We start from the raw sequence: 20,755 nt of genomic DNA, 5'->3' as shown, positions 1-20,755 counted from the left end.
TCTAAGGAAGATCTAAAGTGAAGGAAGGGGTAGTAAAACATTTTAATATAAGTTTAAACTCTTAGGAGTTGTCGGCATATACATGTTGAAAATATGCCGAACAGTCCTATGTTTTGACCATTGAAACAAAATTGTGAATATGAACTTCCCGTTGTAGGATATATATTTTTACGAAAGTTAATAGTAAAAGTGCTACAGTTTTAGTCGTAACAGAAGATGATATGTGAAATTGAATTGTCTATACTTACATAAGTCAACCTATAAGGGGGTGTATATTGTTCCGGTTTTTTATCCATTCATTTGATGTGTACGTGAGCTTAAGATTTTGAAATATGATTATTGACTTTCAATTTTAAATTGAGATTGTAATTTTTGTTATTTTACTTTTAATCAAATATGTGTCAGAATATTTATTTTACATATTGTTTATAACTTGAAGAAAAAAAAACAGGTTAAATTGTTAAATTACTATTATGTCTGCACATGTTTAATCTGGTTTCGAATCAATTGATTATCGAAATATCCGACATATACTAATCCTGTTTTCATAATAATTATATGAATACCAGGAAGCTGAAATCAACTTATGGGTTACAGTTTTAAATATACCAAAAGATACTAATGCATAAATTTAGTTGTGTTACATTTATATACAATCAATTTAAACTAACACATTCTAAATAGAATACAGTCATGAGAGTGGATAAAGTTCATATTAGTTACTAATGTAGGGAAATACCAAAAAGTGTGAATGATTCATATGGTGCAATGAGTAAGCTTCATACATATGTGATTAAGGGTTAGGTATAAAACCTCAATGTAGCTAACTATTTGAAATGTTTTCATATATGTAACTAGAATCATATATATTTATATCATCAAAATAAACATGCAATCATACATAAGCTTCAAAATGTATTCTATTGTTCAAGAAATACGTTTATTTTCTTTTTTCTAGTAAATGATACAGGCTTTTTCTTTGCTATTCTGCTAGACGCTTTTACTGTCTGCAATAAAATGAATACAATTAATATTATTTGATGCTTTAACATGTATAAATATGCATCAAAATAACATCATAATGGTTATTTTTATTTCAAAATAAAAACAGTTGTTTTAGATCTTATGTGTAGCCTTTGCTTTTTAAATGCAAATGGTTCATCCTTCATGTATTTCGAGATCGATAATAGTTTATGTGTGCATGTTTTGCTAAAATATTAGGAGCATTTTCAGTGTTTTTTAGGTTTTAAGTGCCAGACTGCATAGGGATTAGGCTGAGATGAAAACATGACATAAAAAAACCCACTCAAGTTGACAATGTATATTAGTGCACGAATATAACATTTGTGTCTTTTTCCCGTGCTAGTAATGCAACTTATAATTATGTTGAAATGCATGAGAATGTAAAAACTAAGAAGAACTTACTCTAAGTGTTTGCTATCATGCTAACTAAAAGTTATATATATATATTTCAGGAGTTACCAAACACGCAGAAATACAAGACCTATTAATAGTGTCATTCAAAAGATATAATTTGTTAATAAGTTTAATTTTTCATGAACCCTTACAACCAGAAGTTAAAAGGACTACTGCAGGACAAGTCTATACTCTCCACATTCCTGTCGTACCGTTACATACCTAAATTGAATAATGCGTAGTAAATGCTAATTGGAAGATTCAAACAAAACAAATCAAAATAAGCAGGTCATACTTCGTTTAATTATATTACTAATACTTTTAAAACTACGATCTCTACGTCTTTGTAAGACTTATTCATACTATGTACTAACAAGCAATAGAAGAGAAATATGGATAGTAAGTTTTATCTAAAGTACTTACCCCCAACAAGAACACCAAAATAAGAAAATAGTATATTACGTAGAGCGAGTCGCTCGGACTGACTAGTCAAACTTACCAGTGAAAGTTTTCCCGTTTAAATTACTTCACATACTCTATAGGGTCTCTTAAACTTATAATACGGTATCATAATACCAATTATTAAAATAAGTAGGCTGACTTTTTGTTACTACCCCCTAATTTCATTATGCTTCTTCTTGATAGCTGCCTCATTGGAAATATTTAATCACATTTCTAATTTTTTACTTCCTGTTTTTTTTTTATAAAGGATTTGTTATCAAGGCGTAATCAATCTGATTAAAGTATCCACGTTTATTTGATCCCATGGAAACGAAATAGTACCGTTGTTTTTTCTTTATTTTGTTGTTGTGTAGATTGTTTTTTGTCTCTTGATGTTTTTGCCATGTCGTTGCCAGTTTGAATTTGACTGATGAGATTGAATCTCTCTTTGGCATCTTTAGCCTGTTTTGTAGACGGAACACGCGTCTGGGATAATCATTTAAAAGGTATATTTGTTGATTTACTTAAGTATTCTATTACTACCATTGTATAAAATGAATTGTGTATGCATTTGTACGCTATACTTATCTGTTTTGTATTTGACACTTACAAGCTGAAAAAAATCAAATAAATAATTATAAAATGAAGCATACAATTCAGCAATAAATTAATACAACGTCAATGGAATAAGTTGAATAAGTAGTTATGTGAGAGAAGAACATTTTAAGATGAAAGTTTGCTATGTCAGATTATTAAAAAGTATTTATGTCAGTAATGATGTCTAATATTGATATGGGATATTTGTATGATTTGGCGCCTTATGATAAAGAATGTGTAATAAAATTTCGTTCATCATTCTCAAGAAAGTTGACGTAAAGACGATATATTCATATTTTTGTATGTGCTCTATGGACAAAATTTCAACAGTTTTTTTTATTATACGTCATAGGTTTTATACATTTCTGCTATGGGTATTTCGTATAAAGGATAATCTAGAAAACGGTGAATTTCGCCGTGACGTAGACAGTTTACATATGAATAATTATTTTGAACGTCTATTTGGTAGCTTCTACCTCTTTTGTAAAGGAATGGACGTCTGACATTCATCATTGTAATGTTATAATTATTGTTTTACTTTACTACACTAATCACACCTTATTTTATTGTAAATTAATGTAGGAAATCAAGACATGCAATGTTGGTTTCTTTAAGACATAACGCGCGTCTAGAATACAGCATATGCATGGTATATTAATGTTTATACTTTACACCTTTGTTTTAATATCTTCATATAATGAACTTCATATATATATATGTATATTCAGAAATAAATGGAATTTATTGAATGAATAGTGAAGGTCAATGTACAGTAAATTGGCTAAGTACAGCGACATCTTTGGCCCGTTGTTATTTAACTGAATATCGAAAAAATGCATTTATCTTTTCTTATTTCTGAAATATTACTGATGAAATTAATTCAAAATAGGTACACATGTATTAGAAATCACATAGACGATAGACGAAAAACGTTCCTAAATTTGTTTTTAAATTTTCCAATCTCAAATTTCTATTCCATAGATTTTTTTTTTAAAAGCTTTTTGTTGTTGGAACAATAATTTCGGTTTAAATGGTATACAATAATCGAGTTACCACCGACTTTGTTTTTACGGTTGATATCATTCAAAGTATTGTTCAAGGTAAACAAAAATTATCACTTAATGTAAAAAAAACAGTACATCATCGTGTTAGAGGCAAAACATGTCGATTGTTGAGGTTTTTTTTATTTAACAACTTGATTACGGATTGGTATATACCATAAAACAAAGTTGATGACCCCATGATTATTTTACATATTAATTAAAACGGAAATTCATGTTCCAACAACATAAAGTTTTTGAGGGAAAATCTATAAAGTAGAAATTTCAGTTGAAAGGATTTTCGACAACTTAAAGAACGTGTTTGCTTCTTTTAACTGCTTACTACATGTTCTATACAAATATTCTTTTTATTTTATAAAGAATACAATTAGAATTATTTCAGACATTGAAAGAGTAATGCGTTTTTTTTCTCCAATTTTCAGTTATATATAAATGTCAAATTATACCACAATCTGTAACATAGCCAATTTACTAGTTTACTAAACTCACAAAAATACTGAATTCAAAACGGAAAGTCCTTCATCAAATTGGAAAATCAGAAGCTCAAACACACCAAACGAATGAATAACAACTGTCATATTCTTGATGTGGGAAAGACATTTTCATTTTATAAATTCATACATTATAAAGAAATTTAGGTTTCAACACCCTTTAGGAATGTTGAACGTGGGTTGATTTGACCAGTTTTATATATGTTCTCTATGGTCATATAGTTCTTTAAATATGATGGTTATTATTCGTCCGTGGGTTTCAACATCTCAGCTTTCAGCGTCTCCCATGCAGTGAAATCTAGGAAATAGTGCACGAAATCGTCCCGTTGGTTTTTCATTATTTTGTTGATGTGTATATTGTTGTTTGTCTCTTTATACTTTTGCCATGTCGTTGCCAGTTTGACTGATGAGTTTGAATCTCTCTATGGCATCTTTAGCCTCTTTTGTAGACGGAACACGCGTCTGGGATAATCATTTAAAAGGTATATTTATTGATTTACTTAACTATTCTACTACCACCATTGTATAAAATGAATTACATATGCATTTGTACGCTATACTTATCTGTTTTGTATTTGACACTTACCAGCTGAAAAAAATCAAATAAATAATTATAAAATGAAGCATACAATTCAGCAATAAATTTATACAACGTCAATGGAATAAGTTGAATAAGTAGTAATGTGAGAGAAGAACATTTTAAGATGAGAGTTTGTTATGTCAGATTATTAAAAAGTATTTATGTCAATGTTGATATGGGATATTTGTATGATTTGCCACCTAATGATAAAGAATGTGTAAATCAAATTTGGTTCATCATTCTCAAGAAAGTTGACGTACAGATGATATAATCATATTTTTGTATGTGCTATATGGACATAAATTTCAACAGGTTTTGTTATAAAACGTCATAACTTTTTTTTCAAGCAACTTGATAACGGATTGGTAAATACCATAAAACAAAGTTGATGACCCCATGATTATTTTACATATTAATTAAAATGAAAATTCGTGTTCCAACAATATTAAGTTTTTGAGGGTAAATCTATAAAGTAGAAATTTCAGTTGAAAGGATTTTAGACAACTTAAAGAACGTTTTGTCTTCATTTAAATGTTTTCTACATGTTCTATACAAATATTCTTGTATTTAAAAAGAATACAATAAGTATTATTTCAAACAATAAAAGAGATACATGCATTTTGTTTAAATTTTCAGTTATAATTAAATGCAAAATTATACCACAATCTGTGACATAGCCAATTTACTAGTTTACTAAACTCACAAAAATACTGAATTCAAAACGGAAAGTCATAAACCAAATTGCAAAATAACAAGCTCAAACACATCAAACGAATGAATAACAACTGTCATATACTTGATTTGGAAAAGACATTTTCATTTTATAAATTCATCAATTATAAAGAAATTTAGGTTTCAACACCCTTTATGAATGTTGAACTTGGGTTGATTTGACAAGTTTTATATATGTTCGTTATGGTCATGTAGTTCTTTAAAATGATGGTAATTATTCGACCTTGGATTTCATCATCTCAGCTTTCAGCGTCTCCCATGCAGTGAAATCTAGGAAATAGTGCACGAAATTGTCCCGTTGGTTTTTCGTTATTTTGTTGTTGTGTATATTGTTGTTTGTATCTTTATGCTTTTGCCATGTCGTTGCCAGTTTGAATTTGACTGATGAGTTTGAATCTCTCTTTGGCATCTTTAACCTCTTTTGTAGACGGAACACGCGTCTGAGATAATCATTTAAAAGGTATATTTATTGATTTACTTAAGTATTCTACTACCATCGTTGTATAGAATGGATTGAATATGCATTTGTACGCTATACTTATCTGTTTTGTATTTGACACTTACATGCTGAAAAAAATCAAACAAATAATTATAAAATACAACATACAATTCAGCAATAAATTAATACAACGTCAATGGAATAAGTTGAATAAGTAGTTATGTGAGAGAAGAACATTTTAAGATGAGAGTTCGTTATGTCAGATTATTAAAAAGTATTTATGTCAGTAATAATGCCTAATATTGATATGGGATATTTGTATGATTTTGCGCCTTATGATAAAGAATGTGTAAATCAAATTTGCTTCATCATTGTCAAGAAAGTTGACGTAAAGACGATATATTCATCTTTTTGAATGTGCTCTATGGACATAAATTTCAGCAGTTTTTATTATCATACGTCATAGGTTTTATGCATATCCACTATGGGTATTCCCTATGAAGGTAAATCTAGAAAACAGCGTATTTCGCCGTAACGTAGACAGTTTACATTTGACTAATTAGTTGGAACGTCTATTTGGTAGCTTCTACCTCTTTTGTAAAGGAATGGACGTCTGACATTCATCATTTTAATGTTGTTATTATTGTTTTACGTTGCTACACTAATCACACCTTCTTTCATTGTAAATTAATGTAGAAAATCAGGACATGCAATGTTGGTTTTATTTAAGACATGACGCGCGTCTAGCATACATCCTATGCATGACATATTAATGTTTATACTTTACACCTTTGTATTAATATCTTTATATAATGAACTTCATATATGTATATGTATATTAAGAAAAACATACCAACACAAATGGAATTTATTGAATGAATAGTGAAGGTCAATTTACAGTAAATTGGCGAAGTACAGCAACATATTTGGCTCGTTGTAATTTAACTGAATATCGAAAAAAAAATACATTTATCTTTTCTTATTTTTGAAATATTACTGATGAAATTAATTCAAAATAGGTACATATTAATTAGAAATCACATAGACGAAAATCGTTCCTAAATCAGTTTTTAAATTTTCCTATCTCAAATGTCTATTCCATAGATTTAAAAAAAAATAGCTATTTGTTGTTGGTACAATAATTTCTGTTCAAATGATTTGCAATAATCAAGGGGCCAATGACTTCGTTTTTACCGTTGATATCATTCAAACTATTGTTCTAGGTAAACAAAATTAGCACTTAATGTAAAAAAAGAGTAACATCATCGCGTTAGAGGCCATAACATATCTATTGTTTAGGTTTTTATCAAACAACTTGATAACGGATTGGTAAATACCATAAAACAAAATTGATGACCCCATGCATATTTTACATATTGAATAAAACGAAAATGCATGTTCCAACAACATTAAGTTTTTGAGGGGAAATCTATAAAGTAGAAATTTCAGTTGAAAAGATTTTAGACAACTTAAAGGACGTTTTTGCTTCTTTTAACAGCTTGCTACATGTTCTATACAAATAATCTTTTTTTTTATAAAGAATACAATTAGTATTATTTCAGACATTAAAAGAGATAAATGCGTTTTTTTTCAATTTTCAGTTATATTTAAATGCAAAATTATACCACAATCTGTGACATGGCCAATTTACTAGTTTACTAAACTCACAAAAATACTGAATTCAAAACGGAAAGTCCTTAACCAAATTCGAAAATCAGAAGCTCAAACACACCAAACGAACGGATAACAACTGTCATATTATTGATGTGGAAAAGACATTTTCATTTTATAAATTCATAAATTATCAAGAAATTCAGGTTTCAACACATTTTAGGAATGTTGAACTTGGTTTGATTTGACCAGTTTTATATATGTTCTCTATGGTCATATAGTTTTTTAAATATGATGGTTATTATTCGTCCTTGGATTTCATCATCTCAGCTTTCAGCGTCTCCCATGCAGTGAAATCTAAGAAAATAGTGCACGAAATCGTCCCTTTGGTTTTTCGTTATTTTGTTGTTGTGTATATTGTTGTTTGTCTCTTTTTTTGCCTGTTTTGTAGACGGAACACGCGTCTGAGATAATCTCTCTTTGGCATCTTTAGCCTCTTTTGAAGACGGAACACGTGTCTGAGATAATCTCTCTTTGGCATCTTTAGCCTCTTTTGTAGACGGAACACGCGTCTGATAATCTCTCTTTGGCATATTTAGCCTCTTTTGTAGACGGAACACGTGTCTGAGATAATCTTTCTTTGACATCTTTAGCCTCATTTGTAGACGGAACACGCGTCTGAGATAATCTCTCTTTGGCATCTTTAGCTTCTTTTGTAGACGGAACACGCGTCTGAGATAATCTCTCTTTGGCATCTTTAGCCTCTTTTGTAGACGGAACACGCGTCTGAGATAATCTCTTTTTGGCATCTTTAGCCTCTTTTGTAGACGGAACACGCGTCTGAGATAATCTCTCTTTGGCATCTTTAGCCTCTTTTGTAGACGGAACACGCGTCTGAGATAATCTCTCTTTGGCATCTTTAGCCTCTTTTATAGACGGAACACGCGTCTGAGATAATCATTTAAAAGGTATATTTATTGATTAACTTAAGTATTCTACTACCACCATTGTATAAGAAAAAATTGCATATGCATTTGTACGCTATACTTATCTGTTTTGTATTTGACACTTACAAACTGAAAAAAAATCAAATAAAAAATAATAAAAAAAAGCATACAATTCAGCAATAAATTAATATAACGTCAATGGAATAAGTTGAATAAGTAGTAATGTGAGAGAAGAACATTTTAAGATGAGAGTTTGTTATGTTAGATTATTAAAAAGTATTTATGTCAATGTTGATATGGGGTATTTGTATGATTTGGCGCCTTATGATAAAGAATGTGTAAATCAAATTTGGTTCATCATTCTCAAGAAAGTTGACGTAAACACGATATAATGATATTTTTGTGTGTGCTCTATGGACATATATTTCAACAGTTTTTGTTAATATACGTCATAGGTTTTATACATTTCTGCTATGGGTAGTTCGTATGAAGGTTAATCTAGAAAATAGCGAATTTCGCCGTGACGTACACAGTTTACGTATGACAAATTATTTTGAACGTCTATTTAGTAGCTTCTACCTCTTTTGTAAAGGAATGGACGTCTGACATTCATCATTGTAATGTTATATTCATTGTTTTACTTTACTACACTAATCACACCTTATTTTATTGTAAATTAATGTAGAAAATCAAGACTTGCAATGTTGGTTTTTTTTTATAACGCGCGTCTAGCATACATCATATGCATGGTATATTAATGTTTATACTTTACACCTTTGTATTAATATCTTCATATAATGAAGTTTATATATCTATATTTGTATATTCAGAAATAAATCATACCAACACAATGGAATTTATTGAATGAATAGTGAAGGTCAATTTACAGTAAAGTGATTAGGTACAGCGACATCTTTGGCTCGTTGTAATTTAACTGATTATCGAAAAAATGCATTTATCTTTCCTTATTTTAGGAATATTACTGATTAAATTAATTCAAAATAGGTAAAAAATTATTAGAAATCACATAGACGAAAAAGTTTCTAAATTTGTTTTTAAATTTTCCAATCTCAATTGCTAATTGTAGTTGGTACAATAATTTCTGTTTAAATAATTTACAATAATCAAGGGGCCACCGACTTCATTTTTACGGTTTATGTCATTCAAAGTATTGTAAAAAAAAACCCACTTAATGTTAAAAACAAAAGAGTAACATCATCGTGTTAGAGGCCAAAGAATGTGTATTGTTTAAGTTTTTATCAAGCAACTTCATAACGGATTGTTAAATACCCTAAAACAAAGTTGATGACCCATGATTACTTAACATATTAAAAGGCACTAGCTACGAGATATATAAAAAAATCTAAAGTTTGATTTTTTTCTGTTCAATCAATAATGAAAGTGAAATAGTGAAATAACAATTCTCTTTTTGCAGCCAAAAAGGTTCAATTTTGTCAAATTACGCTAAGAAACATTGATAATTAGTAATTCACTTGCAAGTGAATGAGTCGACCTCTTTAAATCCGTATTCATGTGAACTTCAATTTAACCTCTAGCTAGAGATTGACAACGCATGCATTATACGTGTACTGGTTATTTAAAGAAAAAGAATGTCAACAATGAAAGTGAAACTACGGTAAATCATTTGGTATCTAATTCGATGCACATAAAATCATTCTTATACGGTTAAAACAATGAGAAGCATCTATTTTTAATCTATAAAATAAAATCAAACAGATCTATAAAAATCCAATTGCACGTGTTGGTTTAATCTATTTATATCTTTATTTATGTTTACATCGCTAATATGGTCATCTGAGGTCAAATCGATAGATAATTAGATGGCGTCTGGAATAAAATACACACGAAACGAACTTTTATATTATCTACCCCATGCTCTGTAAACTGGTTGTTTTAGACTTTTGATAGTTTGGATAAATGTTTTACATTGTTATAAACCAAATATGAGAATTTGAGTCAAATCGGTGACCATGAATTTGACAGCTAGTGCCCCTTTAATTCAAACGGAAATTCATTTTCCAACAACATTAAGTTTTTGAGGGAAAATATATAAAGTAGTAATTTCAGTTGAAAGGATTTTAGACAACTTAAAGAACGTTTTTGGTTCTTTTAACTGCTTGCTACATGTTCTATACAAATATTCTTGTATTTATAAAGAATACAATTAGTATTATTTCAGACAATAAAAGAGATAAATGCGTTTTTTTTTCTTTCAATTTTCAGTTATATTTAAATGCAGAATTATACCACAATCTGAGACATAGCCAAGTTACTAGTTTACTAAACTAACAAAAATACTGAATACAAAACGGAAAGTCCTAAACCAAATTGCAAAATCAGAAGCTCAAACACATCAAACGAATGGATAACAACTGTCATATTCTTGATGTGGAAACGACATTTGTGATGTGGAAAAATAGTGGATTAAACCTGGTTTTATAGCTAGTAAATCCTCTCAATTGCATGACCGGAACATTTGGAATTACAACTTACAACTTGTTTTGTCCAATTATTTTATAGTATACACTACAAACACAAACAGAGTCTCAAATGGCTTAGATCTGTACTCGACGGTTCTGTCTTAATTGGACTTAAATTTACCCGACATTACTCGCCGTCAGTCTGTACCATACTCAAATATTCATTTAAAATATCACACCCGATCAGAGAGTATTTAATTCAGAATAACATACATTCCAAATTGCAACATCTTATTTAACTTTAATCATAAGGCCTTTTGACTCCACTAGATAAGTAAAATACAAGTTTATGAAAAATGGCATTTCTTTTTACCTGTAAATTACACATATGCTGAGGTAATTACACCTTAGTTAAGTGCTTTTTGTATGTCATGTCCTTAATTTTAACAATAAAATATTTAAATTCAATTGAAATAAATGTGTACTGCAAAATTAGAACGCATGTCCTTATCTAAAAGGTAATAGATGATTACTATAGTGTTATATATAGAATCTAAAGAAAGTTGTCATTTTCTAAATTCATGAAGTTGCTTCATATACTATGTCATATATATATATATATTTTTTAAGAATAACAGATGTTCACTGTATTATTAACTAAAATCAACTGACACCATAAGTATGTACTAGGCTTAAATTAATAGTGAAAACAGAAACCATCAAATACATCTGAAACATTCATACAATTTTGAATAAAATAATAAAATATAAGTCACAAGTCATGTTTTGATCAGCTTGTTTTATTTTTATTCTATTCTGATTTATATTTATTTAAATGTTGATAACGAGGCGTTCAAGTAATATAATGTTTATCGTGAAATTTTCGGTTTAATACTATATTTAATATGCAATTGTTATTTCAAATTGTTATTCAACTTACTAGTCAGGGGAAGTAACTGTTGTTAAAACAGTTCCTTATTTGATGAAATACATTAGATCGATACAAAACAAATAGGTCTATGTTGGTTAAGATTAGGTCGAGTATTGTTCAGACTAAGTGGAGTATTGATCAGACTAAGTCGAGTATGGTTCAGTCTGGTGAGGGATACAATAAATGATTTTACCAGGATATGTACATCTCATTTAACTTTTTTCTTTCCAAATTTCTTTGATATATATTTTTTCAATCATTAATAACAGAGAAGTTGAAATAATATGCATTTTGTTCGTAAAACAGAGAAAACCACAAATTTACCAAATTGACAGCATGGTAAATGTGACACGAAAAAGCATTAAAATATGATAAAACTTTCTTTTATTTACACTTATCGTTAGTTTTTTAAAGTCAAATTTATTCAGATTGTTCCACATCATCTTTATTGAAATGATTGAAAAAAAGATTATTTGTGGAACTGTGATTATTTTCAGGATAATAACCCCAAAATGGGTAAAAAAATTATGAAAAACGGGGAAATCAACAACATTGGGTACGTTCAAAGGGCGTAGCAAAGCAATAAGTGAACCACCATATGATTTTTTCTTCGCCAATAGTTTTGTTCAGTCATATACCCAAAAATCAGGTTTTGAAAGAAAAAAGTTTAATTCTAGAAATTTAACGTTCTTTAGGTAGCACTCCACAGTTAGAAAATAAAATTAAAAATGAGCCACAAAATGTTTTATCATCTCCTATTCCTGGATTTCTAATACATTAACCTTACTGTTTGTGTTGTACATGTGCATATGTATGTAATCAGTATATTCCATAGATTTGATTTTCAAAAGTTAAAAGAGTGAAAATTAATTCCTTTTATGTGTATCCATGGCAACATTCTGCATCTATTTACCATAAAATATTCCAAAAAGGGGGGTGGACATGTCACATATCCCCCCAAAATTTGGATCAAACTAGAATTTCAATGCCTTTGATTGATTCATTTTTAGAAACTGTTTTCATAAATCTTCCTAATGATCAAATAAAAAATTGGGGTCTTTCGCCTCATTTTTTCGTAAAATCCAATCACAAAGTTCGTGCGATAAAAAGTTGGAAAAAAACATTACAATAATCGTCGGACCAATGTATGGTAGGGACATGCAAATACGGACTGTTATACAGAAAATAGCCTATAATACATACATTACATAATCTTGATGTTCATATAAACCCAATACAAAGGCTATTTTAATACTCAGCTATCCAAAAATGAATTTTATTGCACACTAGCTCTCATATTTGAAAAATCCACAGGGGCCAAAATGCGAAACTACACACCTAACTGTGGAGTGCTACCTTAGAGGTGTATATCCTTAACACTTAACAAGTCAAAATATCTCTATGATTTTTACTTCAATTGCACATGCGTCTTTGTCTTCTGAAAACTTTTTTTTTCCAATTTCAATACAAACACTTAAAAATATTTACTGTGTATTATCCTTTCGTTCATATCTTTTGTGTAACTAATTACAATATAGTTATCTATTTGGTACATAACACTTACATTGGGCTGAAACAATAAAAATAAAGATGCAATCTTAAATAAGTATAAAGAAATATCACTTTGTAAATATGGCTAACTATTTTTTTGAAGTGTTAATGATGTTTAGATACAACTTTAAAGATGTGCTTATATCGAGTTACATGTATTTTATTTGTAACAATACAGTCGCAATAAAGGATAGTATGTGCAAAGCAATACTATGAGGTTTGTACGAGTTTCAGTATTAGCAGTTGTTACAGAAAATTAAATTATTTATACAATCATCAAATTTTGATATGCTTCTTGTAGCTAGAAATACAAATAGAGGTACTTAGAGCCGGTCTGGAGTTTCTTTACAATGGCAACAAAATATTACAGAGTTCAGTTCATTCAATAATTAAATAAGTCCATGTGTTTAGTAGTTGTTTGATATTAGTTTAATATTATGATAGAAAAGAGTAGACCATGTAGACTTCTCTTGATTAATTTTCTTTATCAACTATGCTAACTATATCTTGATGGAAACATGTTTAACTGGTGATAACATCTCATCAGTTCGATAAGGCACATCAGCAACAAACTTTAAGAATTACATGGTCTCTTATCGATGTACGTCAATGGAGTAAATTATTTCTGATGTACATGTTTCACTTGCAATGCAAATCATAATTTCGTCAAAATGGCGTGATATGGAAAACGATACGAGTGTTAAATTTGAGAATCAGACAACTGTTTTACAATTAAAGATCTAGGAAAACCTTGACATGTCGCTAGTGAGATAAGACCCATCAGCCCTAATTGTGACTTTAAAGTTATGTGATGTCGAATCAGTATGTGAGTGCTGAAAAATGGAAAAATGATGAATGGATAGTTGAAATTGTTTGTCACAGTTACTAGACGGAAGATGTAAATTCTGGAAAAAAATCAAAAAAGAAGCATAACTTGTTCTTTCTGTTATATCCTTAATTTTAAATTCACTGTGATATATGAGATATAAGCACACATATTGACATGTGGTTTATTGATTTACAAGACAAGGTATACTTTATTGTTAGGTAAAAGAACATTTTTTATCAATGCCTTTGAGATAATTTGGAAATCAAAGTTATGATTAATTTGTTTCTAGTTAGATCAGACATATATAGCAGAAGGTGTACATACTACAATGTTAAACTGTTTTATACTTATAAAATGTGACATGAACAGCGAAATGACACTTCTATTATCTGTCGCAGTTTGATGTTGTATCACCTTTGTTACATAATTTGTTTCTAGTTAGATCAGACACATATAACAGAAGGTGTACATACTATAATGTTCAACTGTTTTATACTTGACATATAAATGAAAATGACACCTTTGTTACATAACTATGGAGTAATACTACGATTGCTAATAATATATCTCTGTACGGGCTTTATAAACCAGGTTTTTATCACACAATTTAATTTTAATAAATGAATTTTATGATTGCTTCATTGAAATTTTTTTTATATAATAAGCAAGCATTGGTTTGTTGTAAGTTAATACAAGCCGAGGAAATAAATAAAATCCGTTTTAAAACACTTAATGCCAAAGTAAAATACTTGTAAACACATTTTAAAATTGTTTATATATATAAAAAAAAAACAACAAAGGACAACATAACTTCGAAACCATCATCAGTCCCGAATAAACTAAATAAAACAATGTTAAGTTCTACTCGGATTTCACTACTGCAATAATTGTCACTTTAGTATTCCTTTTTCCTTTAGGATTCAAAAATATATTATTACTTTGAACCAACATACCAGACAACAGATATTTCAAAATGGAAAGTCCTTTATCAAATGACAAACCAAAACCTTAAACACATCAAACGAATAAAAACATTTGTCATATTCCAAATATAATATGTTATAAGGGAACCCTTTTTTTAATTCCAGTATAAAAGATAAAAGATATAAATTGAAAATGTTCTCAAAAGACATTTTCAACAAGATACAATGGGCATTCGAAAATCCTTTAAACCAATGAAAAAGTACAACACCTGGACAAAAAAAGCCAACAAGGCAAACAACAATTTTAAAACAATACATAGAAAACTCAGATGTAGCAAGATCTAGTTTTTTGGGGAGTAAAATAAGACGAATTGTTGTACTGACAAATGTAACATATCCATGGTAATATGTCATAACAATATTTCAAACGGCCACACCATTGGATTCTATGTCCTCTGTGCTATTAGTATTCCGCAATCAAGTTATCAAGAAAAGTCATTAGTTACCTGGTTGAAATTAGAAAATAAAACTAACAAACCTAATCAAACACTAAATCGAATGACAAAAAAATATCGAAAACGTGGTAATATTAAACCATATCCAGATGATAACACAATGTTGACTGCTGTACATAGAAAACTCAGATGTAGCATTCATCGTGTTTCTCATGTAAACATCTAGTTTCTGTGCTATTAGTAAAATAAGACGAATTGTTGTACTGTCATAACAATATTTCCAACGGCCACACCATTGGATTCAATGTCCTCTGTGCTTTTAGTATTCCGCAATCAAGAAAAACATGAAAAGTCATTAGTTACCTGGTTGAAATTAGAAAATAAAATTGTTGAAAACTAACAAACCTAATTAAACACTTCAAAAACTAAATCGAATGACAAGAAAATATCGTAAACATGGTAATATTCAACCATATCCAGCTGATATCATGATGATCTTGTTTTAATATATGTAGTATGTATCTCATGGTCAGTGTTTAATATTTATTCTTTTATAGCATGTGAAGTATAGAACGATCAAGTGATTGAGATAAACAAAATGTATTTGTCTGTAGTAGATGACCGTTTTAAATATTTGTCTATTACAATAAACGTAGATAATACTTACTTATATCTCTTTTCTCTCTGAAAGATGAAACATATCAATAGTGTCAGTTATATATGTATAAGTGAAAGATTTCTAAACAGACATACTAGTATATGTGCTTCTGTTCAATGTGAAAATATGATGTGTTGTTCATGATTGAGGACTGAGGTTGTTCAATGTTATTCTGGAATTTTCAATCAAACAGACATCAATGGTTTATCAAGAACTGAGTATAGTATTGTACGACCTTTTCTAAATTGTCTTCGCATCATACATATTACCCTTTAAAATGTCATCTATGTAAAATTGAGAATGGAAATGATGAGTGTGTCAAAGATACAAAAAACAGACTCAAGAGTAGAAAACAGCCCACGGTCACCAATTGGTATGTAACACAGCGAGAAAGTCCTGCAAGTTCTGTAAAAATAGACGTCATACTAATCTCCAATCACATTAATGAACTGAAATAAAATTGAAAAGACAAACAAAGACCAGAGGCTCCTGAATTTAGAAAGAAGCACAAATGCGGCGGCGTTAAAGAAGTTTAGTGAGATCTCAACTTTCCCTATGCTTAAATATCAAAGTATTTACAAGTTGAGAGGTAGAATTCTGCTCTCAAACACTCTTTCTGTTCTTTCATCAACGGGTTTAACAGATTTCTGAAACATTGCAATCATCTACAATGTATGTGGCTTTAAATAAGAAAAAATGACAGAAGTTGCATTTTCGAAGAACAAACATATTCTGCACTTCATTGAAATTAAGGAATAAAAAAAAGTTTTGTCTTCATACTTTGGCTACGCCATATGATACCTATATTTATCTTTGTGTCATGTCCATAGAAACAAGGAACTTACCCACACTTGTTGCATTTGATCAGGTATCCATGTCGCTCTTCTGGGTTCACTTCCTGTTTGTAATCACTATAATGAGCAACACTAAGCTATTACTAACTGGTAGACACATAATCAGTGCAAAAATAGCTAACAGCATTTGAAATACATACAAGAGTCATATACCAAGTTAATGAATCTCGAATCAATTGAACAAATAATCTATAAGAAAGATAAAAATCCGCTCACACCCAGACAGAGATACAATTTTTTACCAGGAAGATGTATTGCTTAAATTCAGAGAGGTTTCCTATGGTTCAGTGTAGAACAGAAGCTGTTTACCCACCAAGAGTATTACAATTCACCAGTTGTTGTAAGTGGGAGTTGTCGTTACGTAGTGTTGTTGATTTTTGACAAGACCTTATGATTAATTTCGACTTTTTATTTAGTCTAATTGGTGTATGTCGTTTCATTAAAGCAAATCGGATGACATCATCAAAACAATATAAGAGTTTACACCAACAAGGAAACAATACATTAACGTCATTCTTTTTTGTATTCCAAATCCTTATAGAATTATTCCTGATTTGCCTACCCTTTTCCCTCCTTTGTAAGACGAACTATTTTAATTTAACCATTCATAAAACAGCATATTTGTAATCTCGTTTCAACTTATTGAAGAACTATATATTATTATTTCAATCATTTTGTAATGACTGATATTTCTCATATTATACAATCGAAACCCCTTGTAATAACTTCATATGCATTTCGGAAATGTGACTGATAAAATCATTCAACCCATCACGAAAAGTCGATTGTGAAAGTGACTTCTGGATTCGTTAACCTCTTAATCTACAGTCGATTGTGAATGTGAATGCTGAAGTGGTAGAACTCTTCATTGACATTCGATTGCGAATAACTTTGTCATTCGATAATATGTTAACAAGAGGTGAAAATATCACAAAGAGGACAATTCCATATGAGGAAAGATATGGCATACAAAGACTATTTACAAAAGGACAAACTACACTTAACAAAACAGTATGACTGTGTTATGCTGTTGTAAAACAGTATGGCGTCTTTTGATTATACATGCCTCAATAGTCCAGATAATAGTGATTAATGACTTTTATATGTTGCTTATATCGTATAAGTTAAAAGAGATTCTTAATATTTCAACTAGACAAGCAACGAAGATTAACGAACATTAATTGCAACAAAATCTAAACACTATCGAAAATAATTTATGATACTAGTATGCCTTTGCATATCATAAGAAGATTTATTTACTCAAATGCAATCGTGATCGAGCCAGTGTGTTCTAACGTACGTAGTGGGAAAAAGGAGATACATAAACCAGAAAGACATTCTATAAGTATAAAGAGGTTTTAAATATTTCAACTAGACAAGCTGGAACATTTAAACCAGCAGTATATTTACGAAAATTAATCGTGCTCGAGTCAGTGTTTTCTAACGTACGTAGTAGAAAAAAGAGGAGAGACATATACCAGAGAGACAATCTAATTGATTTATCGAAAATAAAATTAAACAGTGTACTGGTGTACGCAATATATAAAACAAACTTAATCAGAACCGTTGCAACGTCAACTGCTGAGGTATGCAAAAAGATAATGTGTAATTCACTCAAACATTTGATAACAAGTTTACATTGTCAAATACGTAACCTTCAAAACTGTATAATATACAAATATATTTCCCTACCTCTTGGGTGAAGGCAATTCTCTTTCTCTGTGTATGGTTTGTTGTGTACGCATTTCACTGATAAAAGAAAAACTGAAATTTTTACATTTTTTCCTCAAAGTGTTCTGTCAAGTGTCAGGCGTATGACAGTTGTTAACACATAGTCCTTTTCTTTGTATGTTGGCGTTTGTTTTTGTAGCAGTACAGTGTTAATATTGTTCCGTTGCTTTCCACTTGTAGTTAATGTGTTTCCCGTAGTTTTATTGGATTTTTTTTCAGTTTAATCGATTTATGACTATTGTAAAGCGGTATACCTCATTTGCCTTTATTTATATTATAATATTGCATAAAATGCATGAATTAGAATAAAGTTTCTAAATAACGAGAAAAACAGATATATCTGTATTAGTTTGAAAGCAAGTATTTTTGCATTTTTTACGTATTGTCATGGTTGGTACACATTGTGAATCCATACTATTAAACAATACATTTGTAATGACCACATATTTGTATTTCATGAATTATCTCGCCTTCGTCTGTCATATTATATCCAGACATAAGTTGATATTTTAAAAAACAACATAATTTTGATTTTGCAAAAATACGTGTCTCTTTAAGATACTATGGTTATATTGAAACATGAATTACGACTACAAAATGCTCAGTTGTTTTTAGTAGAATTACCTGATTATGTAGTTACCAAACAGCTGTTTAACGTCGTTATCTGTTGCAGACTTAGCAGTATACTGTATGTTAGGAAATCCAGGCATAGGCTTTACCGTCAGCTTTGCGATGTAATCTGTAAGCTTCTGTAAAGACTGCAACAATTTTCCATCGTTTCGTGTCTTGTTGAGTTCATGTACTTTCTTGTCTAAGTCGCGTCCTGCCTTCAAATCCATTTGAGTATCTTCCAATAGCTTTGTTAATTTATTCCTTTCCTTCCTGGATTGATCCTTGACCGATGCAATCTTCTCTGAGATACATTTATCAACCATAGTCTTTATCTTTGTACCTTCTTCTGTAATAGCTTTGACTATTCCTTCCACCTTCACATCAAATGCCTTCAGACCTTCTTCTAGCTGCTTCATGTTTTGGGTTGCCTCGTGTACCTTACTACGCAGGTCTGTTTTATTTTTGTCCTTCAGCTGTGATATGCTGTCGAAAAGTTTGGAAAAGGCATGCCCTGAGTGACTGCCAGTCACACAACTGCTACATACCGCTACGTTACAGGTATTACATACAAAGCTTACATCTTCATTGTGGTCTTTACATTTTGATTTACCTTCCGGTATAACATCAGAGGAAGACTGGAACTGGTGGTGCTTTGTCACTCTCTGCCGTTTATGAAAGCCTTTACAATTATCACAAAAGTACTGTTCACACTCTAAGCAGTAATGAGATCCAGAGGCACTAACACATATCTCACATGTGTTAGAGGCTGCCTGTCCCGTGTTGCTACTCATCGTCTTCGATGTATAATACACTGGAACCAATTGCCAACACTGCTATCGAAATAAATCAATAACGAGTATATGTGTACGCTCTGTATTTAAATGTAACGCTGTAAAACATCAAACCTAATATATAGTTTGGATATTCAATTAACATTTACATACAATAATCATTTAAATGCCTATTGTATTATTGATCAATGTCCTGATTTATAGATACTAAGATTTTTTGACTTGTGTTATTGACTGGTGTGTGTTATAACTATGGATGGCAACGCATAGTAAGACATAACAAATAAAGTAACATACTATAAGGTGTAAAAAAAACCCGTAATAATTTAAGTGCTGAATTTTATTTGTAAATAAACAATTTGCTTTGGACTTCAAATTTAGTTTATTGAAGGAAAATCTGTCTTATTTTTAAAATATACATTAAATTGTAAAAAAAAAACAATTGAATTAGCTCTCGCCGCGTTATAGCCTTTTTGTGCATAGGCGGCATAAAGCATTTTACCAATGAATCAATCAATCAATAAAAAACGATTAACGTATACATTGGTATACATTTTTGAGAAAATTATATATCGGTAAGTATAAAACAGAAGATGTGGTATGATTGCCAATGAGACAAATATCCACAAAAGACCAAAATGACACAGACATTAACAATTATAGG

At 30.2% G+C, this 20,755-nt stretch overlaps 1 protein-coding gene across 1 annotated transcript; it reads right to left on the bottom strand.

Annotated features, from left to right (window-relative positions):
- Positions 1–630: 630 nt before the first annotated feature.
- Positions 631–20,140, bottom strand: LOC143052839 (E3 ubiquitin-protein ligase TRIM71-like). The gene is made up of 5 exons (XM_076225944.1): positions 19,313–20,140; positions 18,650–18,706; positions 16,949–17,014; positions 814–1,043; positions 631–722 (listed from the first exon to the last, which is right to left on the bottom strand). The coding sequence occupies exons 1-4, from the start codon at positions 20,089–20,091 to the stop codon at positions 1,034–1,036; spliced, it is 912 nt and encodes a 303-aa protein (XP_076082059.1). The 5' UTR covers positions 20,092–20,140; the 3' UTR covers positions 631–722; positions 814–1,033.
- Between the last annotated feature and the right edge of the window lie 615 nt (positions 20,141–20,755).

This window comes from Mytilus galloprovincialis, chromosome 11 (genome assembly GCF_965363235.1).
Source record: "Mytilus galloprovincialis chromosome 11, xbMytGall1.hap1.1, whole genome shotgun sequence".
In the NCBI taxonomy this organism is placed as follows: domain Eukaryota; kingdom Metazoa; phylum Mollusca; class Bivalvia; order Mytilida; family Mytilidae; genus Mytilus; species Mytilus galloprovincialis.
The sequence above is the reverse complement of the archived record's forward strand: the minus strand, read 5'-3'. Positions and strand labels throughout refer to the sequence as shown.

What these genes read in the sequence shown, in the direction of transcription:
- LOC143052839 (XM_076225944.1), bottom strand. Translation starts at nt 20,091, where the DNA reads ATGAGTAGCAACACGGGACAGGCAGCCTCTAACACATGTGAGATATGT. An exon ending in TTTGGTAACTACATAATCAG is followed by an intron (nt 18,707 to 19,312) that starts GTAATTCTACTA and finishes TTCTTTTATCAG; the next exon opens with TGAAATGCGTACACAACAAA. An exon ending in GAATTGCCTTCACCCAAGAG is followed by an intron (nt 17,015 to 18,649) that starts GTAGGGAAATAT and finishes TGCTCATTATAG; the next exon opens with TGATTACAAACAGGAAGTGA.